The sequence below is a fragment of the Orcinus orca genome, chromosome 2, assembly GCF_937001465.1.
Source record: "Orcinus orca chromosome 2, mOrcOrc1.1, whole genome shotgun sequence".
NCBI classification, from domain to species: domain Eukaryota; kingdom Metazoa; phylum Chordata; class Mammalia; order Artiodactyla; family Delphinidae; genus Orcinus; species Orcinus orca.
The window spans coordinates 92,373,725-92,391,565 of record NC_064560.1 but is presented as its reverse complement, the minus strand read 5'-3'; the positions used below and the strand labels follow the sequence as shown (position 1 = coordinate 92,391,565).

General features: G+C 38.9%; 1 protein-coding gene across 5 annotated transcripts in view; it reads left to right on the top strand.

The window, feature by feature from the left end:
• The window catches only part of ZWILCH (zwilch kinetochore protein), a 40,447-nt gene that overhangs the window by 15,612 nt on the left and 6,994 nt on the right, over window positions 1-17,841 (top strand). For all 5 annotated transcript variants that reach the window (XM_033439916.2, XM_049705907.1, XM_033439917.2 and 2 more), the window contains 9 exons: window positions 385-456; window positions 4,540-4,633; window positions 5,164-5,213; window positions 5,871-5,976; window positions 6,507-6,586; window positions 7,778-7,934; window positions 8,446-8,474; window positions 12,824-12,960; window positions 13,997-14,092. In XM_033439916.2, coding sequence (XP_033295807.1) covers window positions 385-456; window positions 4,540-4,633; window positions 5,164-5,213; window positions 5,871-5,976; window positions 6,507-6,586; window positions 7,778-7,934; window positions 8,446-8,474; window positions 12,824-12,960; window positions 13,997-14,092 — 821 coding nt within the window. The remainder of the gene's footprint in view (window positions 1-384; window positions 457-4,539; window positions 4,634-5,163; window positions 5,214-5,870; window positions 5,977-6,506; window positions 6,587-7,777; window positions 7,935-8,445; window positions 8,475-12,823; window positions 12,961-13,996; window positions 14,093-17,841) is intronic.

Sequence of the window (17,841 nt, the reverse complement as noted above, 5' to 3'; positions counted from 1 at the left end):
GGGGGAGGGAGGGTGTTGTTTTTGGTGTGTGGTAATGCTAAGTTTGTCACCGAGTCTTGAGATGTATTTATTTATATTTCTACTCCTTGTCCTTTTGGAAATTCAGTGGGACGGAGTAGGAGAGCGTGTGTTCCATGTAGCTGCAGTTGTGGTATAGAGAGGGGTTCTGGTGGCCTGAATTTAGGGTACTGTATTGGGATGGGCGGGGTCTATGGTATCCCTGGGGAAGGTGTTCTAAATGCAGTATTGACCTACTTTTTCAATTCACTAGTGCTTCATGAAATATATTTTCAAATGTGTGGGTAGTTTGAAATGCAAATAACTGTGACCCTGATGCAGAGAAGATGGGATTACCAGTGAAAACTGACTCTGGGAACTTTTTAGAATATTAAGGTGGAATTGGGAGAACCCAGAGGTCCTCTGAATCATCTTCACAGACAACTGAAATTTCTCCTTGTGAGTATCCTTCTAGAATTTGTAACTTGTATTAAATCTCATGTTTTCATTAAAATGTTTGCTAGTGTCATTGTTATTTAGTTTTGTGTTCTTCAAAATTTGTTCCAAATGTTATGTGCTTGGCAATTGGGGCAGCGTTACTGTGTGGTAATTGTCCTTGCAGTTAAAGGGAACATTCATCAGTTAGTAGTTAATGGGTAACAGTTCTTCTGCCTTTTCTACGAAGTATTTGAGTTTTATTCATATGATGGATTCCCCTCTTTCCAGGTGAGTCAGTTGCCAGTTAATTCCAAGTGTGTGTATAACCTGCTTGTTACTAACTGGGATTTTGATTGATGCTGAAGATTAATGAGCATGTGTTTTTGTTTCAGTAGTTTAAGCTCCACTCTACAAATTCCATCTCAGAGGTGTGGGGGGGGCGCTCATTTTGTTTATTTATGTGTTTATTTATTTACTTTTGGCTGCATCGGGTCTTAGTTGCGGCATGCGGGATCTTTCCTTATGGCTCCTCTCGAGTTGAGGTGGGCGGGCTTAGTTGCCCCGCGGCATGTGGGATCTTAGTTCATTGGAAGGCGGATTCTTAACCACTGGACCACCAGGGAAGTCCTGGTGGGGCGTTGGGGGGAGTCATTTTAATGCAGTAGAAATTCCAAATGTCTTAGCTTGGCGTACAAAGCCAGTTATATCCAGTCACTGCCCTACTTACTTCTTTTTTCTTTTCTTTTTTTTAACAGCTTTATTGAGATAGAAATTACATTCCATAAAATTCACTCGTTTTAAGTATACAATTCAATAGTTTTTAGTATACTGACAGAGTTGTACAACCATGACCATATTTAATTTTAGGGTATTTTCATCACCCAAAAAAGAAACCCCATACCCATTAGCAGAAACCTCCCACCCCTGCCAGCCCCTGGCAGCCACTAATCTACTTTCTGTAATACTTTGTTCCTTTTTATTACTGAATAACATTCCAATGTGCATATGTACTACATTTTTGTTTATCCGTTCATCAGTTGATATATGTTTTGGTTGTTTCTACTTTTTGGCTATTTATGAATAATGCTGCCATGAATAGTCGTGTATAAGTTTTTATGTGACATATGTTTACACATCTCTTGGGTGGAGTTGCTGGGTCATATGGTAACTCTATGTTTAACCTTTTGAGGAACTGCCAAACTATCTTTTCCAAAGTGGCTGAATCATTTTACATTCCCACCAGCAGTGTATGAGGGTTCCATTTTCTCCATATCTTTGCCAGTGCTTGATACTGTCTTTTTTATTGTTGTTACAGCCATCCTAGTGGGGGTGAAGTGGTATCTCATTATGGTTTGTTTATGGGGTTTTTTTGTTTTGTTTCTTGGGGCCGTGCCGCTAGGTATGCGGGATCTTAGTTCCCCAACTAGGGGTTGAACTGGTGCCCCCTGCAGTAGAAGCATGGAGTCTTAACTACTGGACCGCCAGGGAAGTCCCTCATTATGGTTTTGATTTGCATTTCCATGATGGCTAATAACATTGAGCATCTTTTCATGTTCTTATTGGCTCGTACTTATTTCTTTAGCTTAATCTCACTCCCTACTTTGCCATACTGAGCTCCCTGCTTGGTAGCAGCTCCCTGCTTGGTAGCAGCTCCAGTCCCATCACACTGTCACTTTCTGGTGTGTGTGTGTGTGTGTGTGTGTGTGTGTGTGTGTTTCTGCCTAGTGTGCCCTTCTTCCACCTCTTTGCTGGGTTAGCTGTCTGTGACATCGTCACCTCAGATGACTGCCCTGATCCCCCAGAATAGCTTATGCTGCCTGTGCTTCGTGCTGCCGTAGAACCTTATGCAGCCCCCTTGTCAGACGGTTTATCAAACAGTAATTTATTTGCTTCTCTGTCTCCCCTACTAGGCTTGAGTGCCAAGTACCCCATTGTGCCTTCAGCTTCTAGCACAGTACCAGGTGTTTTTCATACTTTTACCTCCTCTCATTATTTCCCCATTTGTAAAAAACTTGGTACCTTTTCTACCTTTCTTACCTTTCTTCTTTCTTGAGAGCTCCTCTTTCAGGACCCTTCCTGTGGGCTTCCATCATACTTCTACCTTCGTGTCTCTGCCCTCCTTTCTCCACCCCAGCAGAGGGCTTGTCCATTTAGTGATTTGACTAATGCCTTTACGAGGGAACTCCAGACTCCCATCTTTAAGCTGCTACCACTTCTGATCTTTCCCACTTCCATCAAATTAGTTCCCACATGAGTAGAGGGCTCTTCCCTCCAATTCAGTATGTCCAAAATGAAACTTGAAATCTCCAGACTAGATCCCCTTAATAAGCCCCCCATTTATTTCTGTGATTTCATCACTCTTTCAGTTTCACAGGCTAGAAGCCCTGTCTTACTTTAGTAAGAACTATCTCTAGTTACTGCCACAGCTAGAAGCTGCCACTCTACTGTGTGCCCAGCATGTGGTGCTAGATGGTTCGGTTATTTTGCCTGAGGTGTCAGCAACTGGTAAGTGGAAGGGCTGGTTTAAAACTCATTCGAATACATGTCTGTCTGTCGGACTTGAAAGTCCATACTTTGTTATAATCTCTCTTAGAAATTCACAGACTCTTAGATGTGCACGTGGCCATCGTCTCTCCAAGTTCAATCCCCTGTATTTTTATAAATAGGTAGGATTTTTTTCTTTTCTTCTATTCCTTATATATTTCTGTCTGTCTGTCTCTCTCTTTCTGTCAAATGTACTGTTTGTTTTTTGTTTTTTTCGCTTTGAGGTATCTCACTGTGCCCATCTTAGTTAAAGCCCTTATTACCTCCCTTCTGGACTACTCTAATGATCCTTCATTGTTCTCAACAGGGACACACACTCTGGGCATCTTGGGCAGGATCATTCTTTGTGGTTTGGGACCATTGTACACATTGCAAGATGTGTAGCATCCTTGGCCCCCACCAAACTAAATGCTCAAAGCGCTCCTGTACACACAGTCACTGTGACGCCAAAATTTATCTTCGTGTTTTTCCAAAGACTTCCTGGGTTGGAGGATGATCTCACTCGTATTGAGAAACACTGTACTTTCTTTTTTCCTTAGACTCTATCCTGAGTATTTCTGATGGGAGATTTCTTAGCTGCTTGATCATGTCATTTTCCTGTCAAAAAATCAACAATGGCTGTTGTCTTCCAAATGAAATAAAAAATCTTTTTAAGTTTTAAGACCACTATTTCTGTCTAATCCCTATTCCTTGTACTCTTATTTGCTGCTGTTTCCTGGGTGTTTTCGCCACCCTTGGCGGAATCATCCCACCTTCTTCATCTTATCCCCTGCTCTGTAGCCAATGGTTCCTGCATTTGAGTTGAGCTAATGTTTCACATCGTTCCTCTGGCCATTCCAGCCTATCTTGACCTCAACCTCTTTCCTTATTTCAGTTTAGATATTGTAGGTAGAGGCATACACATTCATGGTATTTTTATGTAAACTTCCACTCAGTCTCACATTTTTGTTCCCCAGTTATTTCATCTGTATTATCGGTCCTTCTTAACCAAAATTAGAAGTGTCTTCAAGGCAGGCTCATAGGTCTTGAATCCTTTATAGCACCTATGCACACATAATGAGAGTTCAGAATACCATCTTTAGCATAAGACTGCTGGATATATGTACTGGCACTGTCAGTTACTGTGTGACCTTAAGCAAGTTAATTAACCTCTTAGTCTCAGTAAAATGGGAGTGCTAGTAGTATCTGCCTCATAGGGTTTTTGTGAGGATTAAATAACATACTGCATATGAAACATTTAGAACAGTTCCTGGCATCTCATTAAACATTGAAGAATTCAAGATACTAGGAATTCCCTGGCAGTCCAGTGATTAGGACTGCACACTCTCACTGCTGAGGGCCTGGGTTTGATCCCTGGTCAGAGAATTAAAATCCCACAAGCCATGTGGTATGGCCAAGTAAAAAAGAAAAAAAAAGTGTGTGTGTGTATGTATATATATATATATATATATATATATATATATATATATACTAATATTATTACTAAATACATTTTACTGATTAAACTATGTTTTTTGCCAACAAGTTTTTTGGGTTTGTTTTTTTTTTAATCTCTCACAGGTTTTAGCTGATGGTTTGAGGACTGGTGTAACTGAATGGCCTGAGTCTCTGGAAGCAAAATCTGCTGTTGAACTTGTGCAGGAATTTCTGAATGGTGTTTGTTTTCCTAACTCATGCTTGTTTTTTGTTTATTTTTCTTAACTGGGAATTTAAGCTTGCTATATTTAAATGTAAATTGTCTTTTTATGCTTGATATTCTTTTTGGTTGGGATATATCTAAAGCTATGAGGTCTGTCATGGTGAGAGGGGCAGCTTCCATTCTGAATTCCTAACTGTAGAGGTCTCAGTGATTTTAAGAATTAATAATACTTATTTAATTTACATTTTATATACTGCAATCGTATTTGAGATTGTAACCTTTGAGCACCTACCATGTGCTTGACATTGTGTGTCAGGGTCTTTCATTGTATCTTAGTTCATCTTTACACCCCTACCTAGTGGGTATCTATTTTGACCTCCATTGGAGAGTTAAGTAATTTGCTAAAATACCTGGTTATACTTCTGCTATCCTCATTTGCTTCTATACTTCTACAATCCATTTGAAAATAGAATTAGGATGGAAATAATTTGGAATGAAGGAAAATAAATAAAATCCAGAGTTAATAAGCTTTTGCCACTTTCTAGACTTAAATAAGCTGGATGAATTTGGTGATTCTACGAAAAAAACCACAGAGGTAAGTGATTATTATTGGAAATGCACACTGAAAGAGCTTGTAAAATTTGGTTGTACTGTTGTCTTTCACGTCATACAATCTCAGATGGATCTGCTACAGCCAAGGTAGCATTTTGAGAGTAGTTTTTTGTTGGTCTTTAATGTCAGCACTAGTGATTATTTTCCTTGAGAACCGATGAATATTTTTAAAGAGAACTAGTACATATTTATTATTAATCACTTAACTGCAGAGAAATGGAAACAAATATGTTACTATACTGTGGGGTGATATTATTATAGTATATTAATGTTATGAGATGGCATGTTAATATGCCACAGGTGGTACTATTAAATTGCACTTAATATGTTGTCATTTGACAAATAGGAAAATTGAGACAAAGGTAATTTAATTAAATATTTTTCCATGGGAGGAAAGTTGAATGCTTGTTTTTAGGCATCAGAGTTTAAAAACAATTTTAGAGGTCCCGTTTTTCACTGTCTATTTATTTGTATCTCCTCATTAGTGGATGAAATTGTAGAAGATGCATTCACGTCTCTCTTTGCATGTGTTCATGACCCCACCTTTTCTCAGAGTAGCATTTGAAAGCTTATTGGCCTTCAACTGTTGCACTTTTTAAAAAATAAACTGAGTATTCTCTGACACTCACTTCTTTTCCAGACAGTGAAACATGACTCTGCTGCAGTTGATCGGTCCATGGAGTGTCTTCTCACAGTACGGGGTGATCTCGATTTTGCTGAGCAGCTGTGGTGCAAAATGAGTAGTAGTAGGTGTCCATCAGGATTGTGAAATAAAAATTTTCCTGTTATTTCTTAGGTTTACTTTTAAGTCTTTTGAAAATAATACAGTGTGTACTGCTAGTCTTGTGTGGACATCTGGTTCCTGTTTTATCAAACTCATTTCTAATAATGCATTGGCACATTTTACTCAAGAATTTTCCTAAGACAAGGCAATTCGTAGAACCTGTTCTTTTCTCTTGCCGGAAGTATAAGACCTAGGTGGTTTTTATGCTGTATTTATATGAGCCAAAACATATACCTTAGTGAAATTATAATTATTAGGAAAAGATATTCCATAATATTGTACTAAGTATGTTATTTTATGGCAATGGGTTTAATTTCTTTCTTTAAAAATGCTTTATTTGGGGGGAGGGAGCCTTTAATTTCTTTCCCCTTTCCCCATCCATAAAGTTCAGATACTTGTCTTCCACTTCATTTGTGTATCCTTAAAATGAATGACATATTTGATCTGCAGAAATAACCATGAAAGTAATGTTAGACTGACTTGCTTTCCAAGGTGTGGTTTCTTACCAAGACTTGGTGAAGTGTTTCACGTTGATCATCCAGAGTCTACAGCGTGGTGATATACAGCCATGGGTAGGTTTAGTAGTGTGTGTGAGAACCTTTTCTCAGCAGCATAGCAAACTGGTTAAGGACATAAGCTCTGGAGCAGACTGCCTGAGTCTGAATTCTAGCTCTGCCACTTTCTAGCTATGTAAACTTGGACAGGTTCCTTAATTCATGTGAAGCACTTAGCACCTAGTTCATAGTTAATGCACAGTATTTGTAAGCTACTAATATTGTCGTTACTGTTGCTACGAATGATTGTTCTCATATACTACTTATAAGAGTACAAATTGGAACACTCTCTAAAAAGCAATTATGATAATGTATTGAGATCCTCGAAATGTAGCCATCCTAAGGCCATACACAGGAATATGTATCAAGATTTTGTGTATCATGATAGTCATTACAGCCTCATTTACAGTAGCAAAAATTGTAAATGACCTGAATTTTCACTATTAATGGAATGCCTAAGTAAATAATGATATAGCCACATAATGGCACATGTAATAGTTGCTACAGATGATGTGGAGAAATGCTTACAGTGTTCAGTAAAAAGAAAGGATTATACACTATTGTATAAAAAATATAAATTTTGGAGAGAAAAACCCGGAAACAAATACACTAAAATATGATAGTCACCTCTGGTGGTAGGGTTACAAATGAGTTTCTCAAACTGCATTATACATTTCTGTACTTCATGGATTTTCCATAATGAATTTGTGGTTTTATAATGAAGAAAAATCTAAGGTAAAAGCTAGAAACAAAAAGATTCTTCATCTAATAGGAATTATTTTAAATAACACAACTGCCAATTCATGACAATGACAGAAACTTTCCGAGGTGTGAACGGAGATACACGCCAGAGCAGAAGCATGCAAACCCTACCCCTATTTGGCATTAGTCATTCTATGCATTTTAGTCTTGCCCATCGAATTTTTCTCTTGAGAGTTTCTGTGTTTGTGAGATATTTACAAGTATATCGCTACCATGTACAAGTGCAAAGTGAAAATAGTATTAAAAGAAAAAGAAAACGCAGAAGATTGTGTTGGAAATTAGAGATAACAAGGACAGTAATGAGAAAATGTAAAATATTTTAGGTGATGAAAAATGTAAGGTTATTATATAAGTTTTAGCTTTTAGCTAATGCAGTTTGTTTCTCTTTTGCTTACTGGACTTTTTATATTTATATTTGTGGCTTTATAAACTTTTCCCAATTTCTAGCTTCATAGTGGGAGTAACAGTTTACTAAGTAAGCTCATTCATCAGTCTTACTATGGAACCATGGACACGGTTTCTCTCAGTGGGATTGTTCCAGTTCAGATGCTTTTGGAAATTGGTTTGGATAAACTGAAGAAAGATTATATCTGTTTTTTCATAGGTAAGGCCATTTCCCAGCTCAAAAAATTAAAGCTGCATCACAAAAAATTAAAAGCTACATAGGTATTCTCAGATTTTATCTTTGTACTTGTCCCTAATTGTTTGTAGTCCTGGCTTTGCCCCTGGTTCACTGTGAGACAAGCACTCCCATTTTTTGAGCCTTAGTTTCCTGCTCGATAAAGATACTATATTAAAGTTAGCTATAGTTTTTGTTTGTCTTTAATTCAAATGTTTTGAGATTCTTTGAGGTTAATGTAGTAAATAAAAAACGCTTTTTATTTTAATACCCATTACTTGCTTGTTTTTATTAGGGGCAAACTGTGACCATTTTTAGAATAAGTATTAATTTATATTTATGGTGTAATGTACCAGAAAATTTGGCTTTTTGTGAGAAACTGTTTAGCTTGAGCATTTCTTTTATATATGAACTATGGAATTTTTTGCTTAGGTTGCTTAATTTGTAATAGATAATACCTAAGGCTTAATTGCATATATGTGTTTTTTCTTCATAGGCCAAGAACTTGCATCTTTGAATCATTTGGTGAGTTTTTATTCTAAAGTTGGTTTTTCTTTATTCGGTCATTCTGCATACAGTTATTAAGTGTCTATTCTGTGCCAGCCTCTGTTCTAGGAAACAGATAAATTAAGACAGGCAATTACACTGTCTAATATGACAGACAAAAAGGTAGCCCATTCAATGTCACTTCTCATTCTTTATAAATGTATGATACTGACATAAAGTTGTATCCTGCTTATTAAATCAATGTACTCCCACAACTCTCATTTATCTAAAACGGTTAAGGAATGCCTTTCTTTGATAGGCCTTATAAGGGAATATTTGCTTTATATTCTCTTGACCCATTTCTTTTACACGTGAAGGATTACTTTCCAAAGAATTTGTTATGTTCCTTAACATGTTGATTCAAAAGATGCTTCTGATATATGTGGAAGCTAGAAAAATGGTACAGATGAACCGGTTTGCAGGGCAGAAATTGAGACACAGATATAGGGAACAAACGTATGGACACCAAGGGGGGAAAGCAGTGGCAGGTGGGGGTGTGTGTGATGAATTGGGAGATTGGGATTGACATGTATACACTGATGTGTATAAAATGGATGACTAATAAGAACCTGCTGTATAAAAAATAAATTTAAAAAAATGCTTCTGGGTTTCAGGGTCATGATTATGAACTTTTTTATTTTCCTAGTGTCTTGATTTAGAAAGTTAAGGAGATTAAGGAGCATCCATAAGGACCCTTGACATTTGTTGTAAGATTCTTTTAGAAAATGGATCTTCAAATGACATCTGGTCTCTTATAAAAATGCCAAGATAGGAAAACTCTAGCTTTATCTATTATGCAAAGTAAGACTCAGCTGGATTCTTTTGAGGTTAATTTTTGCTATTCAGAGTTTAAACATTTTTTAAGGGTGTATATTTTTAATGGAAACTTTTAATACATTTTTTTATACTTAGAAAAGTAATAACATTTTGAAAATTAGAATATAATGCAAATACACCCTTAATCTCAGCACTCAAATATGAATACCCTCATTTTTATGAATTCCCCTCAAGTCATTTAATATGCCTGTTTTTTAAAATATGGTTTGACTTTTTTTTTTTTTTTGGCTGCATTGGGTCTTTGTTGCTGCGTGCGGGCTTTCTCTAGTTGTGGCGAGCAGGAGCTACAGTTCGTTGCAGTGCATGGGCTTTTCATTGCGGCGGCTTCTCTTGTTGCGGAGCACGGGCTCTAGGCGCGTGGGCTTAGTTGCTCCCCAGAATGTAGGATCTTCGTGGACCAGGGCTCGAACCCGTGTCCCCTGCATTGGCAGGCGGATTCTTAACCACTGCGCCACCAGGGAAGCCCCCGACTCCAGACTTTTGACACAATAGTTCTTAAACTTTGAGAATCTCCTAGAAGGCTTGTTAAAATGCTAATTCCTGGGCCCCAGTGACTCAGTAGGTCTAGGGGCTCTGGAATATGTCTTTTTTTTTTTTGGCCGCACTGCACAGCTTGTGGGATCTCAGTTCCCCGACCAGGGATTGAACCCGGGCCGCAGCAGTGAAAGCCCAGAATCCTAACCACTAGGCCACCAGGGAGCTCCCTGGAATATGTCATTTTAAACAAACCATCTCCATCTCCAGATAATTCTGATGCAGGTGGTTTGCAGATATATTAGTTTTCTATTGCTGCCGTAACAAATTACCACACACTTAGCATCTTAAAGCAACACACACAAATGTATTACTCTGTAGTTCTCTAGTTCGGAAGTCTAGTCTGGGTCTCACTAGGCTAAAATTAGGGTGTTGGCAGGCTGTGTTCCTGTCTGGAGCCTGCCTGTAGGGGAGGATCCATTTCCTGCTCATTTGAGTTATTAGCAGAATTCAATTCGTCATAATTATAGGACAGAGGTACCTTTTTCTTGCTGGCTATAAACTGAGGACTGTTCTCAGCTTCCAAGGTCCAACCCATACCTTGGCTCCTGGCCCCCTTCTTCCATCTCCAAAGGCAGCTGTAGTGGGTCAAGTCCTTCTCGTGCTGTGTCTCTGCCTCCCTCATCCAGTTTTAAGGGTTCATATGATTCGATTGGGCTCACCTGCATAATCTAGGATACTTTCCCAATTTTAAGGTCAAATGACCGTATACATCTGCAACCTTAATTCCTTTTGCCATAAATGTAACATATTCACAGGTTCTGGGATTAGGACATGAACATCTTTTGAGGGTGGTTTTCTGCCTGTCACAGCAGGCCACACCTTGAGAAGCCCTCACTAGGCTGTACTGCCTCCAAGTAATCAGTAACATCAGGCTCTGTCACCTCTTCTCTGTGCAGGGTCTTGGGGACAGACCGAGGTAGACCAGGTGGGGTTGTAGCACGGGCAGAGAGAAAGGGGAAAGGCAATCTGGATCTGTTCCTTTGTGAAAAAGACCTGGGTGGGCCATTTCCAGAGCTGTCAGGGGACCACAGGGAATATGGGTGGCAGGTGTGGAGAACGTTGTAATCTGTAGCCTGTGGTGAGTGGGGCTGCTTTGGTGTACTTCTCTGCCTGGGACCATGCCTATTTTCCTACTTGTCTTATTTTCACATTTTGGAATAACCTGTGTAAGACAATTAATATGTCCCTATATTTTGGATTTAATTATAAATGATTTTGCATTAAATTAGTTTTTCACATTTTGCGTAGCTTCCTTTAAATTGTAATTTAGGATTACCCATGGATCTCTCCTACTCCCTTGCCATTACCTCCACTCAATTAAAAGATGACCATAGGGCTTCCCTGGTGGCGCAGTGGTTGAGGGTCCGCCTGCTGATGCAGGGGACGCGGGTTCGTGCCCCGGTCTGGGAAGATCCCACATGCCGCGGAGTGGCTGGGCCCGTGAGCCATGGCCGCTGAGCCTGCGCGTCCGGAGCCTATGCTCCGCAACGGGAGAGGCTGCAGCAGTGAGAGGCCCATGTACCGCAAAAAAAAAAAAAAAAAAAAAAAGATGACCATAACTTTTCGCTTACTGTATTAGTTTTCAGTCGCCACCTAACAAAATTTAGAAGCTTAAATGAACACAAATGGATTATCTCACAGTTCCCAGGAGTTGGAAGTTGGGCACATTTTACCTGCGTCCTCTGCTCAGGGTTTCACAAGGCTGAAATCAAGGTGTCATCTGGAGGCTTGATGAGGGAAAGATCCACTTTCAAGTTCCCTCACTTATTGTTGGCAGAATTCATTTACTTGTGGCCCTTTGATGAAGGTCCCCATTTTCTTGCTAGCTGTTGGCCCAGTACTGGCCTCAGGTCCTAGAGGTTACTTGTGGATTCTTACCATGTGGCCTTCTCCACAACGTGGCAGTTTGTTTCTTCAAAGCCAGCAGGAGAGCATCTCTTAATGCTTCAAGAGCTCACTGATTAGGTCATAGTAATGACCAGGCGATGCTCTTCCTTTTGATTAATTCAAAGTCAAGGGCTTCCCTGCTGGCGCAGTGGTTGAGAGTCTGCCTGCCGATGCAGGGGACACAGGTTCGTGCCCCGGTCCAGGAAGATCCCACATGCCGCGGAGTGGCTGGGCCCATGAGCCATGGCCGCTGAGCCTGCACGTCCAGAGCCTGTGCTCCACAATGGGAGAGGCCACAACAGTGAGAGGCCCGCGTACCGCAAAAATAAATAAATAGATAGATAGATAAACAAACAAAGTCAATCAGTAACCTAATGATGGGAGTAACAACCCACCATATTTATAGATTCTGGCCTCGCTCAGGGAGAATGGATTATACAAGACATGTATTCCAGGGGGTGAGAATCTTGGGGGTCATTGTAGAATTCCACCCACTGTATTTACCATGGATTATTTCCTTAGGATTGGGTCTCAGAAATAGATCTGAGCATATTATGATGGCTTGACATAACATTGCCAACTTTCTTTTCCAAAACCTCATACCAGTTTACCAGTAATATATGTTAGTGGAAGCTTATCACTACACTTGCTTAATTTCTTGCTACTTCAGGTTTACTATCTATTTTTAGACATGAGTACTCCCATCAACCTAGCAAGTTTGTTGAAGTTAAGAATTATCTTGTGGATTTGCCATTCTTTCCATCTGGAGGGTTTGATGGGTGGTACTAGCTACCTACTTTGACCTCCTTGGTGAAGCAGTTCTGTGATTTGCCTTTACCAGAGAATATGTATAATGGTTTGCTTAGAACATTCTCAGTGGAGACTTGGAGTTTAGTTTGAGGAAAAGTATTGAAAGGAGGAAGGCTATCTAGCTGCCTCCTGTCTTCTTTTTTCCCTCCCTATTAATCAGGCATCCACACTGAGGTTTAGTAGACACGGTTAATTCTTTCCAGAGATTCCTCTTGTTGTTTGACTCCCTATTTTCCTTGTCCTTTTTTTCATTCCAGGAATATTTCATTTCTCCATCAGTAGATACACAAGAGCAGGTTCATCATGTTCAAAAACTCCACCATATTCTCGAAATAGTAGTCAGTTGCATGCTTTTCATTAAACCTCAACATGAACTCCTCTTTTCTTTAACACAGTAAGTGTTTCTGTTGTTTACTTACATAAAAATGTACTCTCTTCTGAAATAGTTGCAGCCAAAGTAACTGCCTTTTTTTACTATCAGTTAGGATAGAATCTGTGTACCCTGTCTTCACAGTAACAGAAAGGTTCTATCTAAGTCACTGCCATGAGAAGGAAAGGCTTTGGATTCAGGAGGAATCAGGTTGGACACTTGGATCTAGTACTTCCTTTCTAAGGAAGTTTCCTTTCACTACATCTTGTTTTTCATCTGTAAAAATGGTGTAATGTATATAAAGTACTTGACCCTTGAGGTGCTTAATAAATATTAGTTCCTTCTCTTTTCTTTATATCCTTATAAATTTGGGTCAAGCTAATCATTGCCAACCATCTATATGGTAACTGAATGGAATCGAATTTTATTATCAGACCTCTGTCAATAGTGTTGCTGAAATTTTAGAGAGTTTGTCAATCAGTTTGACTAAAAACAGTTTGGAATAATCCTTACATATGGATCGCTGGTGTCTTACATGTATTTTTTGAGGCTTCAAACTGGAAATAAGTGAACCATCCAGTGGAAGAACTGGGTTTATTTTTCCCTGTGGAAGGAAATGTACCATTTCCTTTTCCAAAATTAGAATTTGACTTACTTGTAAAGGGAAAAGTTTGAAATTGTTACTGGATTTTTTTGGGTTTTGGTTTTTTTCCATTAAAGATCAGTAGTATATGTGAGTTAACTGTTTAATTCTCCATACTTGGAAAACAATGGAGACTATATCTTTGTCTCTCTTTTGCCTTTTTGTTTTTCTGATATCTCTTTCTTCCCAGTTACACCTTTACTTGAGCTCAACATAAATGTATTTTATATTTATGAGAAATATGTCCACTATTAATTTTTTTTAAGTGAAATTTTCTTTCAAAAAAAAAATTAATAACCTAAGTGTTGTTGGGATGGGGGTTTAATGTTTCCTTTATGAGCTTTAGACTAACAGAAAGCCTTTATCTCCAAGTGGCATTTTTTTCCAAAAGCAATTCTATTTTCTTTTTTTTCTTAGATCCTGCATAAAATTTTATGAACAAAATCCTCTCGATGAGCAACACATTTTTCAGCTGCCAGTCAGACCAACTGCTATAAAAGACTTATATCAAAAGTAAGCAATTTAATAATTAAATTATACTTCAAGTCCAGCCATGATTCTAGGCAATTTCAGTGTCTGCTCCATGGGGACCTCATGACCCAGTGTTGCTTCACCTCTGAAACCATAATCATCTGATTCCCATCCCCTGAACATAGTCTGATAGAGTCCTCCCTCTTCCTTCTCCCAGACCTGTGGTCTGTTCTCTTTAGACTGTTGGTCCTCTACTTTTATTTTTCTCTCAATTTGTAATTTCTTCACAGAACAGGGCAGAAACTTTAGCCAGAAGGGAAGTGACAGGTTGGGAAGAACATGATCGGGGTAATGACAGCGAAGTCAGAGGTATGGCTGTGGGAGTGAGAGAAGGATCTGGGATTGGGGATTGCGGAGGTATGGAGCTGAGGCTAAGACGATAGATCGGCCATCCATGCGGGACACGAGGTTGCCTCAAATCATGGTCTCCACTGACTTTTCTCTCAGCATATAATAGACTTAAAATTTCTCTCACACTGAAGCCACTCCATTTATACCCTCCCTCTATATAGTTCCCTCTTAGCCAAACCTCATCACTCCCCTGAAATTATTTAGCAGAAGTTGCCAGTGGCCTTCTAATTGGCAAATCCAGAGGACACTTTCCAGGAGAAGAGTGTTTTGGCTCCTTGTGTAATTAGCTAGCCCACTAATTCTTTCTCCTTCCGTAAGCACTTGTAAGGCTCTGTGGCATTTAATACTATTGCTTTCTTGAACCCATCCCCTTCTTTGTTTTCATGGTATAACATTCTGTCTTAATTTTAACTCTACCTCTCTGGCCCACCTCCAAGACTGAGAATGGACCTCTTTTCAAATTCTTCTCCCTCTGCCTCATTCATATGTGAGTTTCCACCAGAACTCTACCCTCTGCCCTCTTTTCTTACTTCCTGTCTTCCCTGGGTGATTTCATTCACACCCCAATCTTCAATTCCTCTGGGCTAATGACAATTCATAACCCATATCTGCAGCTTCTCCTGAGCTTCACACCCATGTTTCTAGGTGTCTGTTAGACATGAATTCTCAACTTTAACGTCCTGTAGGTAGTTCAGACTCTAAATCCCAACTCTTCACTCCCCTTCCTAACACATTTCCTCTTCCCGTATGACCTCTCAAGTGGCCATCATTAATCTCCACCTAATGCCCAAAACAGAAACCTAGGACTTATCTTCCACTTATTGCTGTCACTTCCTTCCTCCTTGAAATGGTTTCCAAGTCCTGACCTCCTTGGAAGCTCTTGAATCTGTTCCTTTCTCTACATCTTCGCCATCTATTTCATATCTGCTCATCTCATACCTGGGCTGAGTGCAGTAAAATCCTTTTTCCTAGCTGCTCTATCTGCCTCCATTAACTTCCTTCTCTGTGACCGCCAAAGTGATCTTTCTAAAATCAGATCGCATCATGACTTCCTTCTGTTTAAATGGCTCCCTTACCTTTAGGACAGTGTTCCATCACCTCAGTGTGGTCTGTGAGACCTTCTGTTCCCGGCTGCTGTGCCTTTCTGGTTCACGTGCCATCACGCCTTCCCACTCTCCTTTTGAGTCAGAGACCCTATGTTACTGCATTTCCTTAGACACCACACACGCTTACCTGACAGTGCCTACGCCTGTGTCCTTCTTTCATCCTGGATCTTGTCCGCTTAACTAACTCCTCCTTCTAATTTCATTATAAGCTCAGCTCAAAGACCACAATATCTGAGGATTCTTTTCCAACTCTACAATCCCAATCTGAGTTAAATTACCCCTCGTGTATTGTCCCCTCCCATGTCTGATATTTCTCTATTACAACATTTTTCAAAATTGAGTTGTTATTGTTTATTTAATTTTTATTGAAATAAAGTTGATTTACCATATTGTATTAGTTTCAGGTATACAACAGAGTGATTCAGTTATACATACTATTTTTTTTTTCAGGTTCTTTTTCATTATAGGTTATTAACAAGATATTGAATATAGTTCCCTGTGCTATATAGTAAATCCTTGTTGTTTATCTCTTTTATATATAATGGTGTGTATCTGTTAAGCCCATATACCTAATTTATCCCTCCACACCCCTTTCTCCTTTGGTAACCATATAAGTTTGTTTTCTATGTCTGTGACTCTGTTTCGTAAATAAATTCATTTGTATTATTTTTTATATTCCACATTTAAGTGATATCATATAATATTTGCCTTTCTCTGTCTAACTTAATTCACTCAGTATGATAATCTCTAGGTCCATCCATGTTGCTGCAAATGGCATTATTTCATTCTTTTTTTTTTTGCACACGGAATGAATATTTTATTACTAGATTATAAAAATAAAATACAATAATTTTAAAACAGAACTTAAAACACTGTACAAAGCTTTAATGTGACACAAATGGGAAAATTAAATAAATTAATTACACATTTATGTACAGATGGCCTGTACAAAAGCACTCCATGTTTCTGCCAATACTCTATGTCCTTGTTTGCCTGAGCAAAAATGCATAAAGAGGGCTGCTTGGAGGGGAAAGAGGTACAATACAATACCTTTAGAGGTATTTGAAAGAGCCGTTTCTCATCACTCTTGATTTCATGAAGAGGAGAAGAAAGGGAGAAAACTATGGAATTGTTAAATTATTCTATTCTAACTTACTGGTCTTGCTCAACAGGAGAGAATACTTCTGGTTTGTGGTTCCATCTGATTTAAGAGCTGCCAATAGTTCAAAACTTTCAAGATTTATATCTAATTCAAAAAGTAGGTGTTTCCCAACTCCTTGTTTTTTCCTAAAAGCTGTGAACTTGTAAGTAAATGACCCAATGACATCAGCACTTGGTTATTTTAGGAAAGGAGTCACGAGGGGGACCAGGAACTGTGCATGAGAAATGAGGGATCTCAAGCCTAGGTCATCTGTTGTTTTCTTTACTCAGTTCATCCAATCCAATTTCAGAGCCCCAAGTGGCACAGTGTTATATTTCCTTTAGCTTCCTATCTTTGTATCTCTGAATGCTTTTTACCTTAGTGAACTAATTTACCTAACTGGTGAATAGTTTAAAAAAAAAAAATCCCAAGGGCTTTCCCTTCCCTGGGTTGATCCCTAAAATAAGTCACATTCAAGCTCTGGTAGGTTTGTTTAGCCCTTGTGGATGAGAGAAGAACAGACAGACAGACCCCAGGTATGTCAAAGTACTATGCACGAATTTTTAAGGATTTAAACTGTATATTTTAAGGGGGAGAAAAGCAACATATGGCAAGGGCAGTCTATATAAAAATTTGGTTTACCCAGTGTTTTTAACTGGGTGAGTGAACACTTATGTACACAGTATGAAACAATGTTAAACTACTGAAAAGGGAGATAAAATTTCCTACTGTTATTGTGTAAAATTATGTCATCAGCAAATTCTGTAGTCACATGGGCTCAAAGTTCTGCCTCCCTGAATCCTATTCTCTAGGTCAAGGAATCCAGAACCCTGGCCCAGGGTATCTGAGAGATATGTCAGTATCATCTATCATCAGTGATACATACTGTGCCCATACTGTTATGGCTGAGTAGTATTCCATTGTGTGTGTGTAGTGTGTGTGTGTGTGTGTGTATGTATGTATATATATATACGTATATATATGTATGTATATGTATGTATATATATATATAGGCACACCACATCTTTATCCATTATCTGTCAATGGACATTTAGGTTGCTTCCATGTCTTGGCTATTGTAAATAGTGCTGCTGTGAACATTGGGGTGCATGTATCTTTTTGAATTAGAGTTT